The sequence below is a fragment of the Pipistrellus kuhlii genome, unplaced genomic scaffold, assembly GCF_014108245.1.
Source record: "Pipistrellus kuhlii isolate mPipKuh1 unplaced genomic scaffold, mPipKuh1.p scaffold_m20_p_3, whole genome shotgun sequence".
Taxonomy (NCBI): Eukaryota; Metazoa; Chordata; class Mammalia; order Chiroptera; family Vespertilionidae; genus Pipistrellus; species Pipistrellus kuhlii.
The window spans coordinates 73,327,154-73,347,158 of NW_023425529.1; the positions used below are offsets into that span (position 1 = coordinate 73,327,154).

Below are 20,005 nucleotides of genomic sequence, written 5' to 3' on the forward strand. Positions count from 1 at the left end.
TGAAAATTCTTGCACTGCGGGAGTGAGGGGTCCCTCAGCCTGGCCCGTGCCCTTTCACAGTCCAAGAGTCCTCAGGGATGTCCTACTGACATCTGTGGGAGGTGACCGGACTGGTCCATCAGGGGATGGTGCCTGCCCCTTCACCCCATCGCCCCCTGTGGCTGCTGAATGCCGCCCCCTCCAGCATCACACCCTTCCCTCGCTCTGCCCACTGGCACATGCTTTGGCTGGACTGGCACCACATGCATGCCGGCCCCTGCCTACTGGTCATTCTGCTGTTCAGTCAATTTGCACATTACACTTTTATTATATAGGATTACTCTCATCTCTAACTATTGTAATAATCCACCATGATTTATAAGAGCCCGATATGATCAGACCCTAGTATTCTTAGATATAATCACAAAGGCTTACTGTTCTTCAAATATATTAAGCCCACTCAATGTGTCTTGGCATTTACAATTCCTTCTTTCTAGAACATCGGCTCTCTAGATATCCTCACGGTTCATCATCTCATTCATTATCACATTCATGTGGCTTACCTTCTCAGTCATTGCTTAAATAGCACCTCCCCCTAGGGAGCCTTCCCTAACCTACCCTATCTAAAATAGCAACCTCCAAACTCCATTCCTTTATTTTGAATTTGTTTTTTTCTTTCATAGCATTTATCTGTACCAGAACATTACATATTTATTTATTTATTTGTTTATTATCTGTCTGTCCACACTGGAACATTAGAAAAATAGAGTATCGAGTAGAAGCTTTGCCTATTCTGTTCTCTGCTGTATTCTCAGTGGCTAGAAGAGATATTTTCACACAGTAATATATGTTGATGAGTATCTGTGAATATTCACATTATGTCGTATGCTATTATTTCCATAAATTACATTAAATTTTATAACAATTTAAAATAACACATTACAAATATTTATATCATTAAATATTTGTCTAATACCTTATTAATGGGTATATTATTAAACACACCAACCTCCTGATGAACATTTAGATGGTTATAATTTTTCATTATAAATGAAGACATGATTAATTCTAATGAAATCTTTTATTATTTAATTATTCTGAGAATGAGAGGCCCTATGCAAAATTTGTGCAGGAGGGGGAGGAGTATCCCTCAGCCCAGCATGCACCCTCTCCAATCTGGGACCCATCTAGGGATGTCCTGACTGTCCCACCGGGATCAAGTCTAAGGGGCAGTCTGACCTCCCTCTCACATCAATGCCAGGACTGCTGGCGCCCACTGCCACGGCTGCCGTTCCTTCCTGATTGCCCCTAAGCCACTTCAGCCTACCACGCTGATCACATAGAGGCCCTAACCATTCCCATGGCCAAGCCTGATTGGATGTCTAAACTGCTCCTGCCAGCCTGTTTGGCCCCCCCAACTCCTCCTTCCTCTCTGCACGGGTCAACCCTAAAACTGAACTGCCCCCCCTGTAGGTTGAGCACCTCCAAACTGCCCACCCTTGCAAGACCTGGCCCCTCTCAACTGCCCTCCCTGTGCAGGCAGGTGCCTACCACTGCCCTCCCCGGCTTGCCATCGTGTGGTGGCCATCTTGTATCCACATAGGGACAGGAATCTTTACCACAAGGGGCATTGGAAGTGATGTCAATCGGCATATTACTGATTACTCTTTTTAAATTAGAATAGAGGCCTGGTGGCAGCAGGTGGGGGCCAGCTGGTTTGTCCTGAATGGTGTACGGATCAGGTGTGGGGAGTTCCTTCGGGTGTAGGGCAGCCTGGGTGAGGGGCCTGTGGTGGTTTCAGGCCGGCCAAGCACCCTGGCGACCCAAGGAGAGGCCCTGGTATCTGGGATTTATGTATATTCTACAATTGAAACTTTGTAGCCTGGAGCGGAGCCAAGCCTCCTGCTTGCTCCATTACCAGCAGCCATTTCAGTTTGGATTTGTTTACCTTCTTTAATTGAAACTTTGTAGCCTTGAGTGGAGGCTTAGGCTGGCAAGGGCAGGTGGAAAGCTTGGCTTCTTCCATTGCCGGGGAAATCCAAGCCTCCCTCCTGCTCTCTGTGGCAGTAGCCGTTTGGTTGGGTTTATTTGCATACTTACTCTGATTGCATGGTGGGCGTGGCTATTGGGCATGGCTGGTGGGTGTGTTGGAGTGATGGTTAATTTGCATATTACTCTTTTATTAGGTAGAATTCTTCCCAGGAGTAAATTTGATCAATTGAAGAAAATAAACATTATTAGGCTTTTTATATAAATTATATTTTTCTCCAAAAAGATATATAAACTGATACTTTTAAAATAGTCCCATGATTAGTTTTCTTTATTATTTTTTATTAGTTTTCTTTAATGTAAAGTAATAGAATGTCTGGTTTTAATTAAGGCTGGTTAAACAAATATTGGTGATTAGTATTTATTGGAGATAATAAGGAAGGTTAGTAAGAAAAACAAATGAACTAAATTGAACAGTCCAATATACTATACATATTATATTAGAGACTAAATATATGCATAAAAGAAGAGACACATACTTTAAACAGTTAAATTTTCTACATTTTAGGTTAATTATTCTCAAAAAAAATGTATCTTTCAAGCAGATAAAAACTGTACTTACTTAAAACATCAGTATCTTCTAAGTCCTGAAGAATGAGCTCTTCAGCAGTTTTACTCTTTTTCTTTATGATGTTAATACAGTGAAGAACTGACTCTGGTAATTCAACTAGGTCCTGAAAATTTCAATAATGAAAGTATAAACTTTTTCATTAACACTATGTATCAAATATCCCCTCATTCATTCCACATCAAAAATGTGAGAAAATGCATAGATGAGGTAAAAGGCTATAAAGAGCATAATTCATCTCACACCTGTCAGAATAGCTATCATCAATAAATCAACAAATGACAAGTGCTGGTGAGGATGTGGAGGAAAGGAAACCATTGTGCACTGGTGGTGGGCATGCAGACTGGTGCAGCCATTGTGGACGACAGTATGGAGTTTCCTCAAAAAATTAAAAATGGTACTGCTTTTTGACCCAGTGATCCCACTTCTGGGAATATATCCTAAGAATCCCAAAACACCAATCAGAAAGGATATATGCATCCCTGTTTATAGCAGCATGATTTACAATGGCCAAGATGAGCAGATAAAAATCTGTGGTACCTTTACACAATGAAATACTATATCGCTCTAAAAAAGGAGGAACTTTTACCCTTTGAGACAGAATGGATGGACCTGGAGAGTATTATGCTAAGCAACATAATCCAGTCAGAGAAAGACAAATGCCATGTTACCTTACTAATATGTGGAATCTAATGAATAAAATAAACTGATGTACAAATGGAACCAGAAGCTTGGATGTGTGGGACAGACTGGATGGTGTCCATGGGGAGAGGAGGAGGGTGACTGGATAAATAAGGTGAAAGCTTTCGCTGAAGAACATGTGTGCTTACCCTGTGGACACTGACAATATTGTGGTGAAGCCCAAGGGAGCAGGAAACAGAGGAGAGGGGAGAGAGAAGAGGAACACCTGCAAACATTAAAATGTTTTAATAAAATAAAAATAAAAACTGCAAAAAAAGGGAATATTTCAAACAAATATATATGGTAAAAATTTGCTTTTCATTTTCAGATGTTATGAATTATATCTATGATTCTGTTGAATTTCAAAATCACATGAAAAATATCAGGATATTTAGTTTCACTCAAATTAAGTGTGGTTAAAAAGACATACTAATGTAAAAATATTAAATTTTCTCAAATATTATATGTATAGGTATTGAAATCCTAATTAAAACTGAGAATATAGTTATTTTTTGAAGCTTGGCAAGAGAGTTTTGTGTTGTTGTTTTTTTAAACTTAGTTGAGAAGATTTTGAAATTGCAAAACAGAAAATTGGACTCATTTAAAATTGAAAAATATAAAACTAATACAGAAAACATTAAGATTAATGGAAAATATAAGATAATCTTGGATAGATCATATGTAAAACACCAAATGTATAAAAAGATAAAATAAATCAATTAAGAAAAGTTGGATTATTCAACAAGTGACACTAGAAACATTAGATAAGTATGTTCAAGGTAATTTCAAATTAGATCTTCATCTTGTAACATAAATTTCCATTGGGTTAAGAGTTTTGAGGTAAGAAAAGGAATCATAAACAGATTTTTAAAGCATATAAACATTGGAAGAAATATACAAGTGAAAAGATAGCATGTTTGATTTTTTTAAAAAAGCATTACCCTTATAGATCTTTTCACATAAAGTTTGCTTCCATCCATACATATTCATATTAGAACGTTCACGATTAATGTTAAAAAGCAGGATACAAATATCTATAATAATTAAAGCGTAATATTCTAATTAGATTGGACATCCTTCCAGGATGATGCTGGGATTGCAGCTGCCACTGCTGCGAGGGAGGGATCCAGGCAGCTGGCTGGGAAGGCGTATTCTTGCACGAATTTCATGCATCAGGCTTCTAGTATATACATAACATGGTATAATCCCAATTTTACCCAAAAAATACACATAAGAATGTGGATGAGTTTTATCTTCAATAACCTTTTATCTTTAATAAGGTGATTTTTGTCTTCAATAAACTTTTATATTTAAATATCTATCAATTTACACTGTTTAAAGATGATCCTAAGGTTAAACATGAGATAAAGACACAAAACACATTGAGAAAGTAAAATATCTCCTGAAAAGTTTCCTCCAATTAAAGGGCTCAAAAGTCCAAAACTTAACACTTACAGCATCACTCTCATCACTCTGAGTTTCTGAGATTGAATCAGTATCTACATCATCTTTTTCCAAAGAAGAAATGCTGATTTTGTCCAATTCAGTTTCTATTTCTTCATTGATCTTTGTATCATCAGCATCTTCCATCATCCTTTACAATAAATCACAGAACTAATCAAAGAAAATTAAAGAGGCTAATATGCTAATACAAATTGTGGGTTATTTAATGTGTCATAATAATCCAACATTGTTCTATATACACATTTTAGCTTAACAAATGTTTATCACACCTGATCATGTCTGAACCATATATTTAAGAACAATGTTTGACTACAAAATGGTAGTCAAACCTTTCCCTAGACTTTTAATTCTCTAAGGAAAAAATTACATGGAATAAGCTGGCTTGCCTTCCTGAACAAAGAAACTTCACAAAAAAACTCATCAAAATAGAAATGATTAATGGAAAAATGCATATGATCATCTTGAATGTTCAGAGATTAAAATACAGAGAACAACCTAAGTCTATATATGGGGAAAATATAAGGTTAGTTTCTATTCATCAACTCACGAGTTGTTCATTTTAGCAGAGAGTGCCGTGTTTTTGTAACAATACATGTAATATTGTATAATTATGGCATGTAAAATCAAAATTTATTTCAGTTAAATCTTTTTTTAATATATTTTATTGATTTCAGAGAGGAAGGGAGAGGGAGAAAGAGTTAGAAAAATCAATGATGAAAGGAAATCACTAACTGGCTGCCTCCTGCCTGCTCCCGACTGGGGATTGACTCATGTGCCCTGACCTGGAATCAAACCATGATCTCCTGGTTCATAGGTCAATGCTCAATCACTGAACCATGCCAGATGGGCTATTTAAATCTTTAATATTTATAATATATATGCATTAATCAGTATATTTCAATATAACTTCATGTCATCATCATCATCACTATCATTAGCTTCCAAGTATTAAGTAGCTGTGACAAGGCAGGCACTAGAAGACATTTGTAAAATGGGTAATCTTCAGAGTAACTTAAAAGGTTAAAGGTCATGAGAGTCATTGTATAGATGAGAACACTCAGGTTTGAAGAGGTTACTTAACTGTCCATAGCCATTACATTAATAAGTAATGGGGGCAGGATCATAATTCAGACATCCTGAATTCAAATCCTGTTCTTCACTACCAAATGGTCCCCAAACTCAAGCTATTCATCTGCCCAGCAATCCTTCTGAACATCTCCTTTTCTAATAATCTTCAAATTGTTTATCATAACCCATTAGCAGATCAAAAAGTTAATTTAGTGCCTCTTGATTATCAAGTATTAATGACAGGATAGGATAGAAAATACTAAAATAGGCCAGAAAAAAGAAAAAAAACTATAATTACACTATATATGCTAAAGATTTGTTTAAAAACAAACATGTTTCTAAAGTATGTATGTGTGCTTGAATTACAATGTAACCTTTTTTTTGTTGTTTTATTGTGGCTCTTGGTAAAAATAATTTTGAAAATAACTGTACCAGTCAGCTATTATTTTATTTTAGAGACTATTCCAAACTTTCATTCTTTCCTCAAGTCCCTGGCCTTTCGACCTCTGAACTCTATCTTCTTGGATTTGCCTGCCTCCCTCTCTCCCTCTTTTCCCTTCCCTCCCTTCCTCTTTTTTTTTTTTTTTTTTTTTTTTTTGTCTTATTTTACTCATCCATCTCAAAATCAACTTTTTTGGTGGATTCAAGATGGAATTATGCTGAGAAACCAAAGCATGAGATACTTTAGGATTCCATTTCTATAACATTTTTACATGCCACAATTTTATAAATGGAGAACATATAAGTGGTTGATAAGAGTTGGGAGCTGATTGTGTTGGAAGAAGATGGTTATGATGATAAAAAGCCAACATGAGAGATCCTTATAATGTTGGAACTGTTCAGTATCTTGATGGTGGTAGTATAATCTATTCAGATAATAAAAATTATATAGGACATATATACATACAAATAAGTACAAATAAAGCAGATTGCATCAATATAAATATCCTGGTCATGATATTATAATATAGTTTACAAAATATTATCACTGAGAGACAGTGGACAGTGTATACAAGGCTACCTTTGTGTACAAGTATTATTTTTTAAGGCTGCATGTGAATCTACAATTACACCACTAACGTGTATAGATATCCTACGTACTCAACAGGAAAACAGATAAATAAAATATAATGCAGCCAAGGAATAGAATACTATACTAGTTTTTCAATAAAAATAAGCACACTTACTATCCTCCTCAGGAAATATAGCCACAGAGAAATAATTTAAAAATGGCAGGTATCAGAGAGAGAGGCAGAGTAATATCACTCTTATGTAACCACACACACCTTTTATTTTTAGACAGAAACATGCTGGGAGGCAGTGAGGAACTTTTGATTGTCATTTCATACCTTTATGTTGAGTGATTTTTAAAATAATAAATATGCAGTACTTTCATAATTTTAAAAACTAGTTTAAAAATACTCAGTTCATCCACAACCTTTCTCACCAAAAGGAGAACAAAACACCATCACTGGTGCAAAATGTGATTCTGTAATCAAACCAACTTAAAGTGCAATTCAAAGGTTAGGTGAAACTTTTTTTTTTAAACGTGCTATAAAGCAGAATACACAGGTATACAAAACTTTATGTAGAAAGAAAGACAGGAGACTCGGGGAAAGGTAAGAGTCACTTCCACTATATGTCCCTCTGTGCTCCTCGGCTGATCTTTAGATCAGCTCTGTCCAATTACATAATCGAGCACATTTGTAATCTTAAATTTTCTAGTTAGTAGCAACGTTTTAAGAAATAAAGAGAAACAGGTGAAATTAACTTCAATAATATATTTTATGTAACTTATTTTATCCAAAATCGTATTTCAACATGTAATCAGTTAAAAACTGTTATGAAGTTCAACCTAAAAAGGCTACATTCTTGTTTGCAAACTAAGTAGTCAACATCTGATGTACATTTTACACCTACAGCACATTTCAACGCGGACTGGCTGCATTTCAAACCCTCAACCACTTCCTTTGGCTGGCAGGTGAGTGCAGCCCTAGGCTGATTATGACGTGGTGACAGCAAACATTTGAAGTTTATATTGAATCACTTAGAATTGGCTAAAGCCGCTAAACATGGTAAATCTTAAGTAACTCTACCTTTCAACCATAGTTCAACTATAATAAAGGGGGAACGAAATCTACTTTTAAAAAGTAACCAAATTTACGTATAAAAAATAGACTAAGAGAAAGAATAGAGAAGAAGGGAGTGCGGAAGGCAGTGCACCTTCATTGAGGGAAGGTTAGTCAGAGGAGATAAAGTTTGACTAAGCCACCAAAATGCCCCGAAGTGAAGGAGCCTGGAGCCTGGAGCCTCGCGCAGCGGCCCGCGGCCCCTGGACCCAGAGGCTCCGGCTCCTCTGCGCTCCCGCGGCGCTGCCTCCTTCCCACCACGACCCGACCTTGGGACCTTGGGGGCCCAGCCTTGGCGGGGGCGACCTCGCAGGAGAGGTCGCCTTTTGGGGGCCCCGTGTGAGTGACCCCAGCTCACCCACCAGCAGCTAAATCCCTCCACCTAAGTGGAAGAGAAACCAAACAAACTGTAACCACGGAAACAGCCAATCCCCAGGCAGGTGGGCCGCGCTTCCTACGGGTGCTCCAGCAGGACAAACTACCTCCTTCTGCAATGGGCATGAAGGCTGCATCTTAGGGGCTGGATGGGGAACTTAAGTAGATGTTAATATTTAAGTCATTTTGGAAAGTAGTTAACAAAGAACTTTAAATTGTTTCTGATCTACCTATACTTATTACTTGTATATAGTCAATACTAAATTGCCTTTGTTCATTCCACAAAAACTTAATCCTGAATAGTAATTTATGGGGTCGGAAATATGAAAGGGAAGCCAATAAATTGTTTGCCTTCCATGACAGCAGTTTCTTTAAAAAAAAAAAAAAAAAGTAAATTATCACTCATTGTCTATCAACAATCCTCTAAATGAATGAGTTAGTGGAGTGAGAAATTAAGAAACTTATTTTCTAATTGTTTTACTGTAAAATATTGACGTGACTCTCACTGTTTTAATATTAAATTTTAATTTTATGTATAAATCATGTGATTTAACTTTTACTTAAAATTAATCAAAGATTTTTGTGTGGAACAAATATATAGAATACAAATGTGAAAGTTAATTTTAGTAACAGGAATTTCTAATTTTTATTGTTTGTAAGTTTGCAAACAAAGAATTAAATTCCAAGAGGAAGTGGCTATGCATAATTGCAAAAGATATCTGACATACAGTAAGCTAAGGGCAAACATTTAATTGAGCCTTTGAAAGAAAATAGACTCTATTGCTTGGTAACAATACTATAATAAAGTTGTATTGTATCACCTTAAGAATTTATAACATAAAGTGAGAAATCACTAGACTTTTGATATTAAAAAACATGTTAATGCCTCATTCAAGAAAGATGATTTTCAAAACTAAACTATTCCTGGTTTTAGATCTAATCAAGTTTAATATTTTCATTATCAAAGTTCATGCTAAAATGCTCCTCCCCTTTTTTTTTTAGTTTAGTTTTGTGGCTGATTTATAGACTATTCAAACTCTTCACTTATAATGGCCAGACTAGCATATGATGTTGAAATTCACATGTAAAAATTTTAAGCTTAATTTTATTTATAATTAGGAAAGTAGGTGTTTTCATATATATATATATATATTTATAAACTATTAGTAATCAATTAATTTCTAAAACTAATTTTAAATAGCTAATTTAGTAATCAGCTAACTTGAAGATGATGTATAGATTGCTTTCCTTCATAAATCTTACCTTGCCAAAGGAATGGGCCCATTACGAGGGCAGACTCTCATCTTGACCTCCAGGGGGCGCCACGCAGTCTTCCCCAGTCATGAGGCATGGTTAATGCCCAAAAACAAAATAAATAAAAATTAAAATAAAATAAAAAACTAAAACTAACAGAAAACCAAAACATAAAACAAAATTAAAATAAAATTTAAAAAAAGATGCTTCCCAAGGCGCTGCTGGATATCCTACCTGTGGGAGCCAGAGCCGAAGAGACCTCCACCATCTGCTTTACAATTGCCTGCCAACGGCCTCGCCTCGTTATTCCTCTGCTCTGTGCACCAGGCCTCCTGCAGCTCTGCAGCTCCGCGTGGACTGTGAGAGATCAGAAACAATGTGAAGTTCTTTGTTAACTACTTTCCAAAATGACTTAAATATGAACATCGACTAAGTTCCTCACCTTTCAAGTGTTACCAGGTTGGACTCTGGTCCTCTTCCTGCGGGGTTTGGTTGTGTCAACTCCGCAGCAGAAGACCTTTAGGAACGTCTTCCAGGCCCTTTGCGCCAAGCCCGGCCGGGCCAGGGTGTTGGCGGCGGGAGAGGCTGGGGGGCTGCCCTCTTGGGGGGAGCTGTCAAGGGGGGCTCCCTCCTGGTTCTCCACCTTTACAGCCTTTCTCTCCACCTTTACAGCCTTTCTCTCCACCTTTACAGCCTCGTTCTCCACCTTCACAGCCTCGTTCTCCGCCTTTACAGCCTCGTTCTCCGCCTTTACAGCCTTGCTCTCACTGCTGCGGAATCGGAATCGGTTGCTGGTGCGGGGGGTGGGGGCGCCCCCCGGGCGGAGCTGCGGGGCTGGGCCGCGGGTCCCCGGCGGGAGCGCCTGCACAGGCTCCAGGGGAAGAGGGGAGGAGGCGATGGTCTCCAGGCTGGGAGGTGGCGCGGGCGGGGCGTAGGTCTTTTTCACCCCCAGGCACGGGGGCCTCACCATGGATGGTCTTGTCGAGCCCTCTGCCTGGAGCGCCTGCACAGGCTCCAGGGGAAGAGGGGAGGAGGCGATGGTCTCCAGGCTGGGGGCCGGGGCGCTGGTCTTCTCCGCCCACAGGCAGGGGGGGCTCGCCACTGATGGTCCTGACGAGCCCCCCGATGCCCGGGACTCTTGGCGGCTGGAAGGGGTGGCGGCCCTGGTGTCAGGGGGCCGGTAGGGCCTGACCTTGACGGTGCGGCCCGGCATCCTCCCCATGGCCATCCTGCCCATGGTCATGAGGAGGATGCGGTAAGTCCCCATTATTCGATTGAATGTCTGGCCCGCCACGGAGTCCCTGATGTCCTCCTCCCTAAAGCCCATGCCGCGCATGGTCTCCACCACCTGGGGGTCCAGGTCCTCCCCGGGCGGCTCGCTGTCGGGAGGCAGGTCTTCTGGACCCAGGTCCATCCAGGGCATCCGCATGGCCTCCTCCAGGGTCGGCCTCTGGTCGGGGTCGACCGTCAGGAGCCGCTGGAGGAAGCTCCTGCCCGCCTCCGACATGTAGTAGGGCGGCTGGTAGTGCCCCTCCACTATGAGCTCCAATATCGTCTCTCTGCTGTCGCTGGGGAAGGGCACGCGCCCCGTCACCGCCTTGTAGAGGGAGGCGCCCAGCCCCCAGACGTCGGCCTTCAGCCCATCGTAGGGCTCGCCCCGCAGCACCTCGGGCGCCATGTAGTAGAGTGTCCCGCACCAGCTGGTCAGCAGCTCGGTGGCCTCGTGGCTGAGGCCGAAGTCCGCCAGCTTGGCGGTGAGGTCTTCTTCTAAGAGGATGTTGTCCGGCTTGATGTCCAGGTGCGCGAATCCCCGCCGGTGGCACAGGTGGAGGGCCAAGAAGACCTGGCGGAACACCACGCGGGCCTGGCGCTCGGTGAGGCGGTGGTGCCGCTCCAGGTGCGCCTTCAGGTCCCCGCCGCGCACGTACTCCATCACCAGATGTACCTCTTCGGGGTCCACCACTACCTCCAGCAACCGCGATATATTTCTGTGCTGTAGGGTTCTTAAACAGCGGAGCTCTTGGGTGGAACTGGAGACACCGACATCGCGCTGGAAGATGGTCTTAACCACCACCTTCGTGCCCGTGGGCACGTGTCTGGCCAGCCTCACCTTCGAGCACGCGCCCTTGCCGATAGATTTCCCTAACACATAGTCTCCCATGCTCTGCCCCTTGGTGGTAGTCGGGACAGAGAAACGGGGCATGGTTACAGCAAAAAAGTTAAAAATAAAAATGAAAACGCAGAGTTGTCCTAGTTAGTCTCAGGTCACCTAGACGAGCTCCCTGCACTACACGGACTAAATCCTCAGCCAAGGCAGGGACTTATGTATAGGAGTGGTTTGCAATTCCATCACACTGGCACTTTATGAGGTCAGAGCAACAAATGGACCAATCCTGGCTGGGGATGAACCGCAGTAGTTTTTCTCACTTTTTGGTCTCATGACCCTTAAACTCTGTGAAAAACAAAAAGACACACACTTTTATTTGGGATATTATTGTATGTTGATATTTATTTTACTAGAAATAAAAATCTATGTAGGTGCGTACACGTGTTCGCGTGCGCACACACACACTCACACACATACACGCAAAAAAGAAAAGTCTGACTTATTCTCATGCTCCAGTTCTCAGTTCAAATATCACCTGCTTAGTTCTCAGTTCGGATATCCTCCCTGATCCATCCATTCCTACCTACCTCACTCAGGCCATCACGTTTGTCATCTTCATAGCACCGACCACAGTGGGGCTGATTCTTGTTTACTGCCTGTCTTTCCCAGGAAGGAAGGAGCATGACTATAGTGTTCCCTGAGTCTAGCACAGTGAGTGGCAGCAAAGTAAGTATTTAATGAATGTTTGTTCACTGGATTAACAGGAGAGTTTGTGGTAACAAAATATGGCCAACTACTTAATCAAAGTGATTTATGAAATGTCTTAAAAAACAGTCATGTTCTGTCCTCACGCAGCTTTTTGGGCAGATAAGATAGGACCAAGGAGGGCTGAGGTCTACGTTTCTAGGTACGTGGTTGCTCAGTGAGACTGAGGAACAGCCAGCTGGTAGGAGCCTCGCTGTAAAGATTAAAGATGATTGGTCCTTCCACTGGCACTTGCTAAGGACGAAATAAATTTGGACCTGCAGTAAGGCTGCAAGGTATGTTTACATTTTGAATACCCATTTCCAAATGACACAAAAGACTTGTCTGGATGAAAGAATGTCTACAGCTGAGACTGGTTTGGCTCAGTGGATAGAGCGTCGGCTTGGGGACTGAAGGGTCCCGGGTTCGATTCCGGTCAAGGGCATGTACTTTGGTTGCGGGCATATCCCCAGTATGGGGTGTGCAAGAGGCAGCTGATCGATGTTTCTAATTCTCTATCTCTATCCCTTCCTCTCTGTACAAAATCAATAATATATATATATATATATATATATATATATATATATATATATATAAAAGAAAGAATGTCTACAGAGGTACAAAGGGTGGGGTAATATGTTGGGGTAAATTCTACCCTTTATGGAGGCAGAGAGGGAGCAGGGAGGCTTAAGGACACTTTGGGGGAGCCTCTGGCATACTCTATTCCATACTAATCTAAGAAAAATCCCTACCTTCAGTACATTGAGTGTTTTAATCACATGTATGTTATCCTAGTAATCATTTTCCTTTAATAGTTCCTGAAGTCTCAGCTTTGTGTCAAGGGAATCTTTAGAGGGATTGGCCTGTGAGCTTCTCCCTCTAGAACACTTTTGTTTGTTCATTTTTATCTTACTGCTGTGATACTCGGCTCCTAAACATGATAGTCTTTGCTGCTGAGCTGATTGGGACCCAAATGGGGGACATTTCATCAATTCTAAAGAGATGTTTACAAGTTAGTCAGAGATTACAATAAACTCAGGAAGGAAAGGAGAGAAACTTTCCAAGAAAGTTGCCAGTGTAAGAGTTAATTATATCTATTTGTAAAAATTGTATTATAGTTACTTAAGCAACAATACCAATAGAATAGAATATTTTCTTGGCATAATCTCTTTCAGCAAGGTAAATGCAGACTCAAAGATAGGACATTTAATGTAAAACTGTCAAGGGAAAAGTCAAGCTCAAAAACAGAGAAAAAGGCAATCTTTTTTTTTTATCAATATGCTACATCAATTATATGTATCTAATTGTGCCCAAATGAGCATATAGCTTTTTTATTTTTTTATTTTTTACTTTCTTTTGTTCGTGTGTGTTTTTTCCCATAGATCCCCTCCTCTCCACATCCACCCCTCCTCAGCGTTCACCACACCATTGTCTGTGTCCATGGGCTATGCATATATACATTTAAGTTCTCCAGTTAATCTCTCCCCTCCCAACTCCAACCCCCACCTTCCCTGTGAAATTCATCAGTCTGTTTCATGGTTCTACGTCTCTGGATCTATTTTTTTCTTCAGCTTATTTTGTTCATTGGATTCCACATATGAGTGAAATCATGTGATACTTATCTTCCTCTGACTTATTTTGCATATAATACTCTCCAGGTCCATCCATGCTGTTGCAAAGGGTAATAGTTGCTTCTTTTTACAGCAGGGTAGTATTCTATGGTGTAAATGTACCACAGGTTTTTTATCCACTCATCTGCTGATTGGCACCTGGACAGTTTCCAGATCTTAGCTATTGTAAGTTGTGCTACTTTGAAAATAGGGCTTCATATGGTTTTTTTTTTTTTTTTTTTCCGATTGGTGTTTTGACTTTCTTAGGATATATTCTTAGAAGTGGGATCACTGGGATTTTGTCTCCAGACAGAGCCCAGCTCTTCAGCAACTTGGCTACTTAGACAGTTGAACTACAGCCCCAAACACTGAATACCACAACCAAGTCCTAAAAGACAGCAAGGGCAGCCCCTTTCTGACTAGTCCTGCCCTCCTCTGTCCTATCACGGCTGCCAGCCTTGCCTTCTGGCCTCTGAGACCTCTGTGAGGTCTCGCCTCTCCCAGGCGAGGACCTGGCCCCCGCTCAGGCAGCTTCCTCTTCGCAGAGCTGGGTCAGGCCCTGTTCTCTCCTGGGCAGTGCAGTCTTTGCCCCTGCTGCCTCCCACTGTGGGACCTGTAAGGAAGGAGGTGAAGCTTCAAGGTTGCAAAGAGAGTCAGGAGGGGTATACAATAAGGTGAGGTGTAAAATAGTAATTCTGACATAAAATAAAAACAGGGCTCTGTGGGAATGCGGGGAAAGGAGCTGACAATGCTGCCACTGGTCAGAGCAAGGTCCAGGACAGGTTTTCTGCTAATCACTTTCTCTAGTTTCTAAGAGAAACAATGGTCAGGGAGGCCGGATACTATAACTTGAAAGAGTATGAGCAGCAGTATCCAGGTTTTCAGGGAGTTGAGTGTTTTGCCCTGTTTGTGGGTCAGTTTTAGAATGTGCTCCAGCAGCTCACCATCCATTTCTTTCATTGGTATAGCTTCATGTATGCAATTGCAACAACACCTCTAATGTTTCATTCTCTTTCTAGCTTAACAGAAAGTGTTGTGCCCAAGTGTCATAAACCCTAAAGACTACCAGGGAGCCAAATCCAATGCAATTGCAGAAAGCCTGTATTTATTTTGGACTAGTCCAAGCTCGGCCCCACTTATACCTGCGACAGCATGGCGGGAGAGAGAAAGAATTTAACTTATCAATGGGTTTTATGGGGGGAGAGGGGGGTGCCACTACCTTGGCTGACCTGATTGGTTGGGTTAGGGCTAGGGTCCAGTTACACAAAATGGAGTCGGGAGCTGGCCCCGCCCCACCCTGCCCTCTCATTCCCCCCTTGTCTTGAGACTTAATGGGCCCAATCATGGGACCATTTGCACTTCTGAAGGGTGTATAAAGTTCCTTCTTCCCAGTGCCCTGATCTGACATTTTGGGGGAGTCCACCAGATGTGTCCAGTGGAGACACAAGACTACACAGTGGGGTCGGGAGTGTCCAGGGCAGAAGTGAGTCTTTCCCCTGAACCAGTGTATGGAGTGTGGGGACTCCTGCAGCTGGCTGCAGACAAAATTTCCAGTATCAGGCAGATTGAGTACTCCGTAACTTGAGCTTGAGGGGGTTGTCTCAGTCTCAGTAGATGCTCCATCGGTTGGCGAAGTCTTCCCGGATCGCAGAGGAGTCAGCTGGCTGAACATGGGTGTGGTGGACCCAGGTCGCAATGCTGTCCACTTTGAGGGCATTGGGCGTCATCAGCACCACGATGTATGGTCCTTTCCAACATGGTTCAAGCGTCTCCCGGCGGTGTCTTTTGACAAAGACCCAGTCTCCAGGCCGGTACTGGTGGGGTGTCAGGATCAAGCCAGCCTCATAGATGGCCTGTAGGCATGGCCAAATGTCCTCATGCGCCCTCTGAAGCTCTCTGGGTATAATGTCCTCCAGTAGCTTCTTAGCGACCGTCTGGGCTGTTTCATGCTTAATTGGGTATGCTTCTAGCCATCCAGAAAAGGTATCTACAAAAACTAGAAGATATTGATAGCCATACTTTCCCATCCTTACCTCAGTGAAGTCAATCTCCCAATATACCCCGGGCTTTGTTCCTCTGAGCTGGGTTCCTTTTCCACTTGACCTGCCCCTTGCATTTGTAAGCTGGCAAGTTTTACAGACTGATACAATTTGATCCATTCTGGCGTCCAGTTGGTGAATTTTGATCTTAGCATGCTGGACCAAATCCTTTAGTTTCCGGGACCCTAGGTGAGTCGATTGATATATGTGTTTCAACATCAGGATCCAAAGCTGGTCTGGCAGCAGGAGCTTACCATCTGGAGCATACCACCAGCCTCTGACTTCCTTGTTTGTGGGGGGCTTTTGATTGGCTGTAATTCTTCCTGGGAGTATCCGGGCTGATCCGGCAGAACTGGGTTCCCTGGGTCTGGCAATTGCAGGGCCAGTGCAGGGACTGCAGTGAGGGCTACTTCCTTGGCCACCTGGTCAGCCTTCTGGTTGCCCCTGGCTACAGGATTTGTTGGCTTTCTGGCGTCCTGGGCAGTGGATGATGGCTAACTTGGCTGGGAGCCAGAAGGCAGCTAGCAAGTCAAGTATTTCTTGCTTATTTTTTATAGTCTTTCCTTCTGCAATCAACAGCCCTCTTTCCTGATAGATTGCCCTGCTGGGTTGACGGTCCAGATGGCAGAGCCTCTGCCCATAAGGTGTCATTCTCAGTTACTACTGCCGCGCCCGCGACCTGTGCCCGTTTCTCATGAAGCTTCTCCCATCGGTGAACCATGTGGCCTCTGCATCTGAGAGGGGCTGGTCCGTCAGGTCCTTCCAGAGTCCATGCACCTGTTTCAAGATCTCGGCGCAGTCATGTAGCGGGGCATCTAGGTCGGGGTCAGGCAGGAGTGTTGCGGGGTTGAGGGCTGCACTGGGGCGGAACCGTACTCTGGGAGGGTTTAGGAGAAGGCACTGGTAGTGAGTCATGCATGCATTACCCATCCACCTCTAAGGTGGCTGTTTTAGAACTCCCTCAACCGCATGGGGGGTTGTAATCCAGATTTCTTGCCCTAGAGTTAGCTTGTCAGCATCCTTCACTAGGAGTGCTGTTGCCACAATAATCCTCAAGCACGGTGGCCAGCCGGCAGCCACTGGGTCTAGTTTCTTAGACAAGTAAGCTACTGGACGGCTCCAGGGGCCCAAGGCTTGAGTTGAAACCCCCTTCGCTACCCTTTTGTGCTCATCTACAAAGAGGTGAAAGGGCTTTGTAATGTCTGGCAGTCCCAGAGCCGGGGCATGTAGGAGGGCCTTTTTCAACTGATTAAAGGCAGCCTCCTCTTTCTCTGTCCATTCAAATGTCTTCCCCTCTCTGGTAGCTTTGCACAGGGGCCTGGCAATCTCAGCAAAACCCAGAATCCAGAGACGGCAGTAGCCGGCCGACCCTAAGAATTCTCTCACTTCTCTTCAAGAGGTGGGTGTGGGGATCTTTAGGACAGTTTCTTTTCTGGCATCTGATAACTGCCGCTGTCCGCCCTTCAAGATATACCCCAGATAACTTATCCTCTCTCTGCATATCTGGGCCTTCTTCGTGGATGCCCGATACCCCAAGGCCCCCAGGGTGACCAGCAGATCCTGGGTTCCTTGTTCACAGTCCTCAGCCGTGTCGGCAGCAATCAGGATGTCATCTACATACTGTAAGAGGGTGAGGCCAGGGTGCTCCCTTCTGTACTCACCCAGGTCTTCGTGTAGTGCCTAATTAAAGATGGTGGGCGAATTCTTGAACCCCTGAGGCAGTCGTGCCCAGGTGAGTTGTCCGCTGTAGCCCTCCTCTGGATCATGCCACTCGAAGGCAAACAAGGGTTGGCTTCTGGGTGCTAGCGGCAGAATGAAGAAGGCGTCCTTTAAGTCTAATATAGTATACAAGATTCTGGTGGGCACCAGGGAGCTCAAGGGAGTATATCGATTGGGGACAGTTGGGTGTATGTCCATGACTCTTTTATTTACTTCCCAGAGGTCTTGCACCAGTCGGTAGTCATTTGTGTGAGCCTTCTTGACCAGCAGTAGGAGAGTGTTCCAGGCAGATTGGCAGGGAACCAGCACCCCTAGACTCCGCAGTCTCTGGATGTGTAGCTGAATTCCCTCCAGGGCCGCCTGAGACATGGGGTACTGTTTGATCCTTACCGGACCTTCTCCTGGCTTTAGCTCCACTAGGACTGAGGTCCTGTAAGCAGCTAGTCCTACCCCTCCTGTCTCTGCCCAGGCTGTGGGGAATTCTCGTAGCCATCTATCCATGTTATCCCCTCTTAGGAGCGCCTCCCGGTGGAGGCGGTACTCATCCTCTAGCCTCAGAGTCAGAATGTGGATGGGGTGGCTCTCGCCATCGGTGACCTGAGGCCCCCCTTGTCTGAAAGTTATCTGAGCTCCAATCTTGGTCAGTAAGTCCCGTCCTAACAGTGGGTAGGAGCATTCCGGTATTACCATGAAGGAGTGGGTTACCCGGCCCATCCCTAAATCCACTGTTCTTCGGGTAGTCCATGAATACTGGTTCATACCAGTTGCCCCTTGCACCCAGGACTTTTTGCTAGCTAGTTTTCCTTGTAGAATGCAGAGGACCGAATGCTGAGCTCCGGTGTCAACAAGGAAGTCAACAGGGGTCCCCTCTACTCTAAGAGTTACCCTGGGCTCGGGGAGGGGGTCCGAACCCTGACTCCCCTAATCACTTAGTTCATCAAGCTCCAAGACTTCTACTTGATCTGTCTTGTTCCCCTTCCCACTGTCTCTCTTAGGACATTCTCGAGCCCAATGCCCTATCTTCTTGCAGTATGCACATTGATCCTTCTGCAGTTTCCACTTCCCTTCCCCAGAGGTCTCCTTACCCTTCTTTTGATCATTTGCAAGCTGTCGGAGACGGAGGTCCCGTTTCTCAGGGGAGTCCGTAGTAGTAGCCCACAGGATCCTAGCCAGGTCTCAAGTCTGCCTGCGAGCCTGTTTATCTTCAAGGGACTCCCGGTTATTGTACACCTTTTGAGCCACCTCCAACAAGTCCTGCAGACTCTTCTCTCCCAGTCTATCTATTCTTTGCAATTTTCTCCTAATATCTGCAGCAGACTGGTTTACAAAGGCTACAATAACAGCTGCCTTATTCTCAGAAGCCTCTGGATCCATGGGGGTGTAGGTGTGGAATGCCTCCATGATCCGCTCTAAAAAGATTCATCTTTCTTCTGCTGTATGCTCCCTACCTTAGCCAGATTAGTCGGCTTTCTGGCAGCCACCTGGAGACACCCCATTAGAGCCTGGCGTTAGACCCGGAGCCTCTCCTTACCTTCTGCTGTGCTGACATCCCATTCAGGCCTAGTCAGAGGAAAAGAGGTATCTATCTGAGCCTGGTTGGGGTAGGATTCCCATCCACGCCTGGAACCAGCTTCTGGGCCTCATTAAGGATCCTCTCCCTATCCTCAGTGGTGAACAGGACCTGCAAGAGCTGCTGGCAGTCGTCCCAGGTTGGCTGATGGGTAAAAATGATAGAATCCAACAGATTAATAAGCCCCACTGACTTCTCAGAAAACTTAGGATTTTGAGCTTTCCAATTATAGAGGTCGCTAATGGCGAAAGGCCAGTAGTGATGGGGCTGGGGGACCAGTGGCTCGCTGGGGTAAAGTCTTAACAGTGGAGTCGGTGACAAAGGCGAATGGCTCCCTCTGGGCTCTTTGTCGGGTATACAGCGGGCTTCCCGCTCTCCTTGTGGCATCTGTTTCCCTTAATGGAGGAGGGTCAGGTCCCTCCTCCGGCACCTAAGGGAACTGATATGGGGGAGGAAAAATTAATTCTTCTTCAGTTCCCCCCTGCAAGACAGAGTAGGTGGGGAGCTGATAGCAGGGTGATTTTCTTCTCCTCTGTCTCTCCGTTCCCTGTAAGGCAAAATAGGTTCTGGCTCTGAGGGGCTCGGAGCCACGAAGGGCTTAAGCCAAAAAGGTGGGTTCTCCACAAGGTCCTGCCACATGATAATGTAT

General features: G+C 43.7%; 1 protein-coding gene and 1 pseudogene across 1 annotated transcript in view; both read right to left on the reverse strand.

Moving 5' to 3' along the window:
- The window catches only part of LOC118729541 (leucine-rich repeat and IQ domain-containing protein 1-like), a 25,987-nt gene extending 16,154 nt beyond the window's left edge, over positions 1-9,833 (reverse strand). Inside the window, exons 1-3 of the mRNA XM_045588311.1 lie at positions 9,802-9,833; positions 4,733-4,871; positions 2,591-2,702 (exon numbers count right to left, since the gene is read on the reverse strand). Of these exons, the coding sequence (XP_045444267.1) occupies positions 2,591-2,702; positions 4,733-4,870 (250 nt within the window). The 5' untranslated portion in view covers position 4,871; positions 9,802-9,833. The remainder of the gene's footprint in view (positions 1-2,590; positions 2,703-4,732; positions 4,872-9,801) is intronic.
- Positions 9,834-16,285: 6,452 nt separating this feature from the next.
- LOC118729543 lies at positions 16,286-19,743 on the reverse strand (annotated as a pseudogene).
- Between the last annotated feature and the right edge of the window lie 262 nt (positions 19,744-20,005).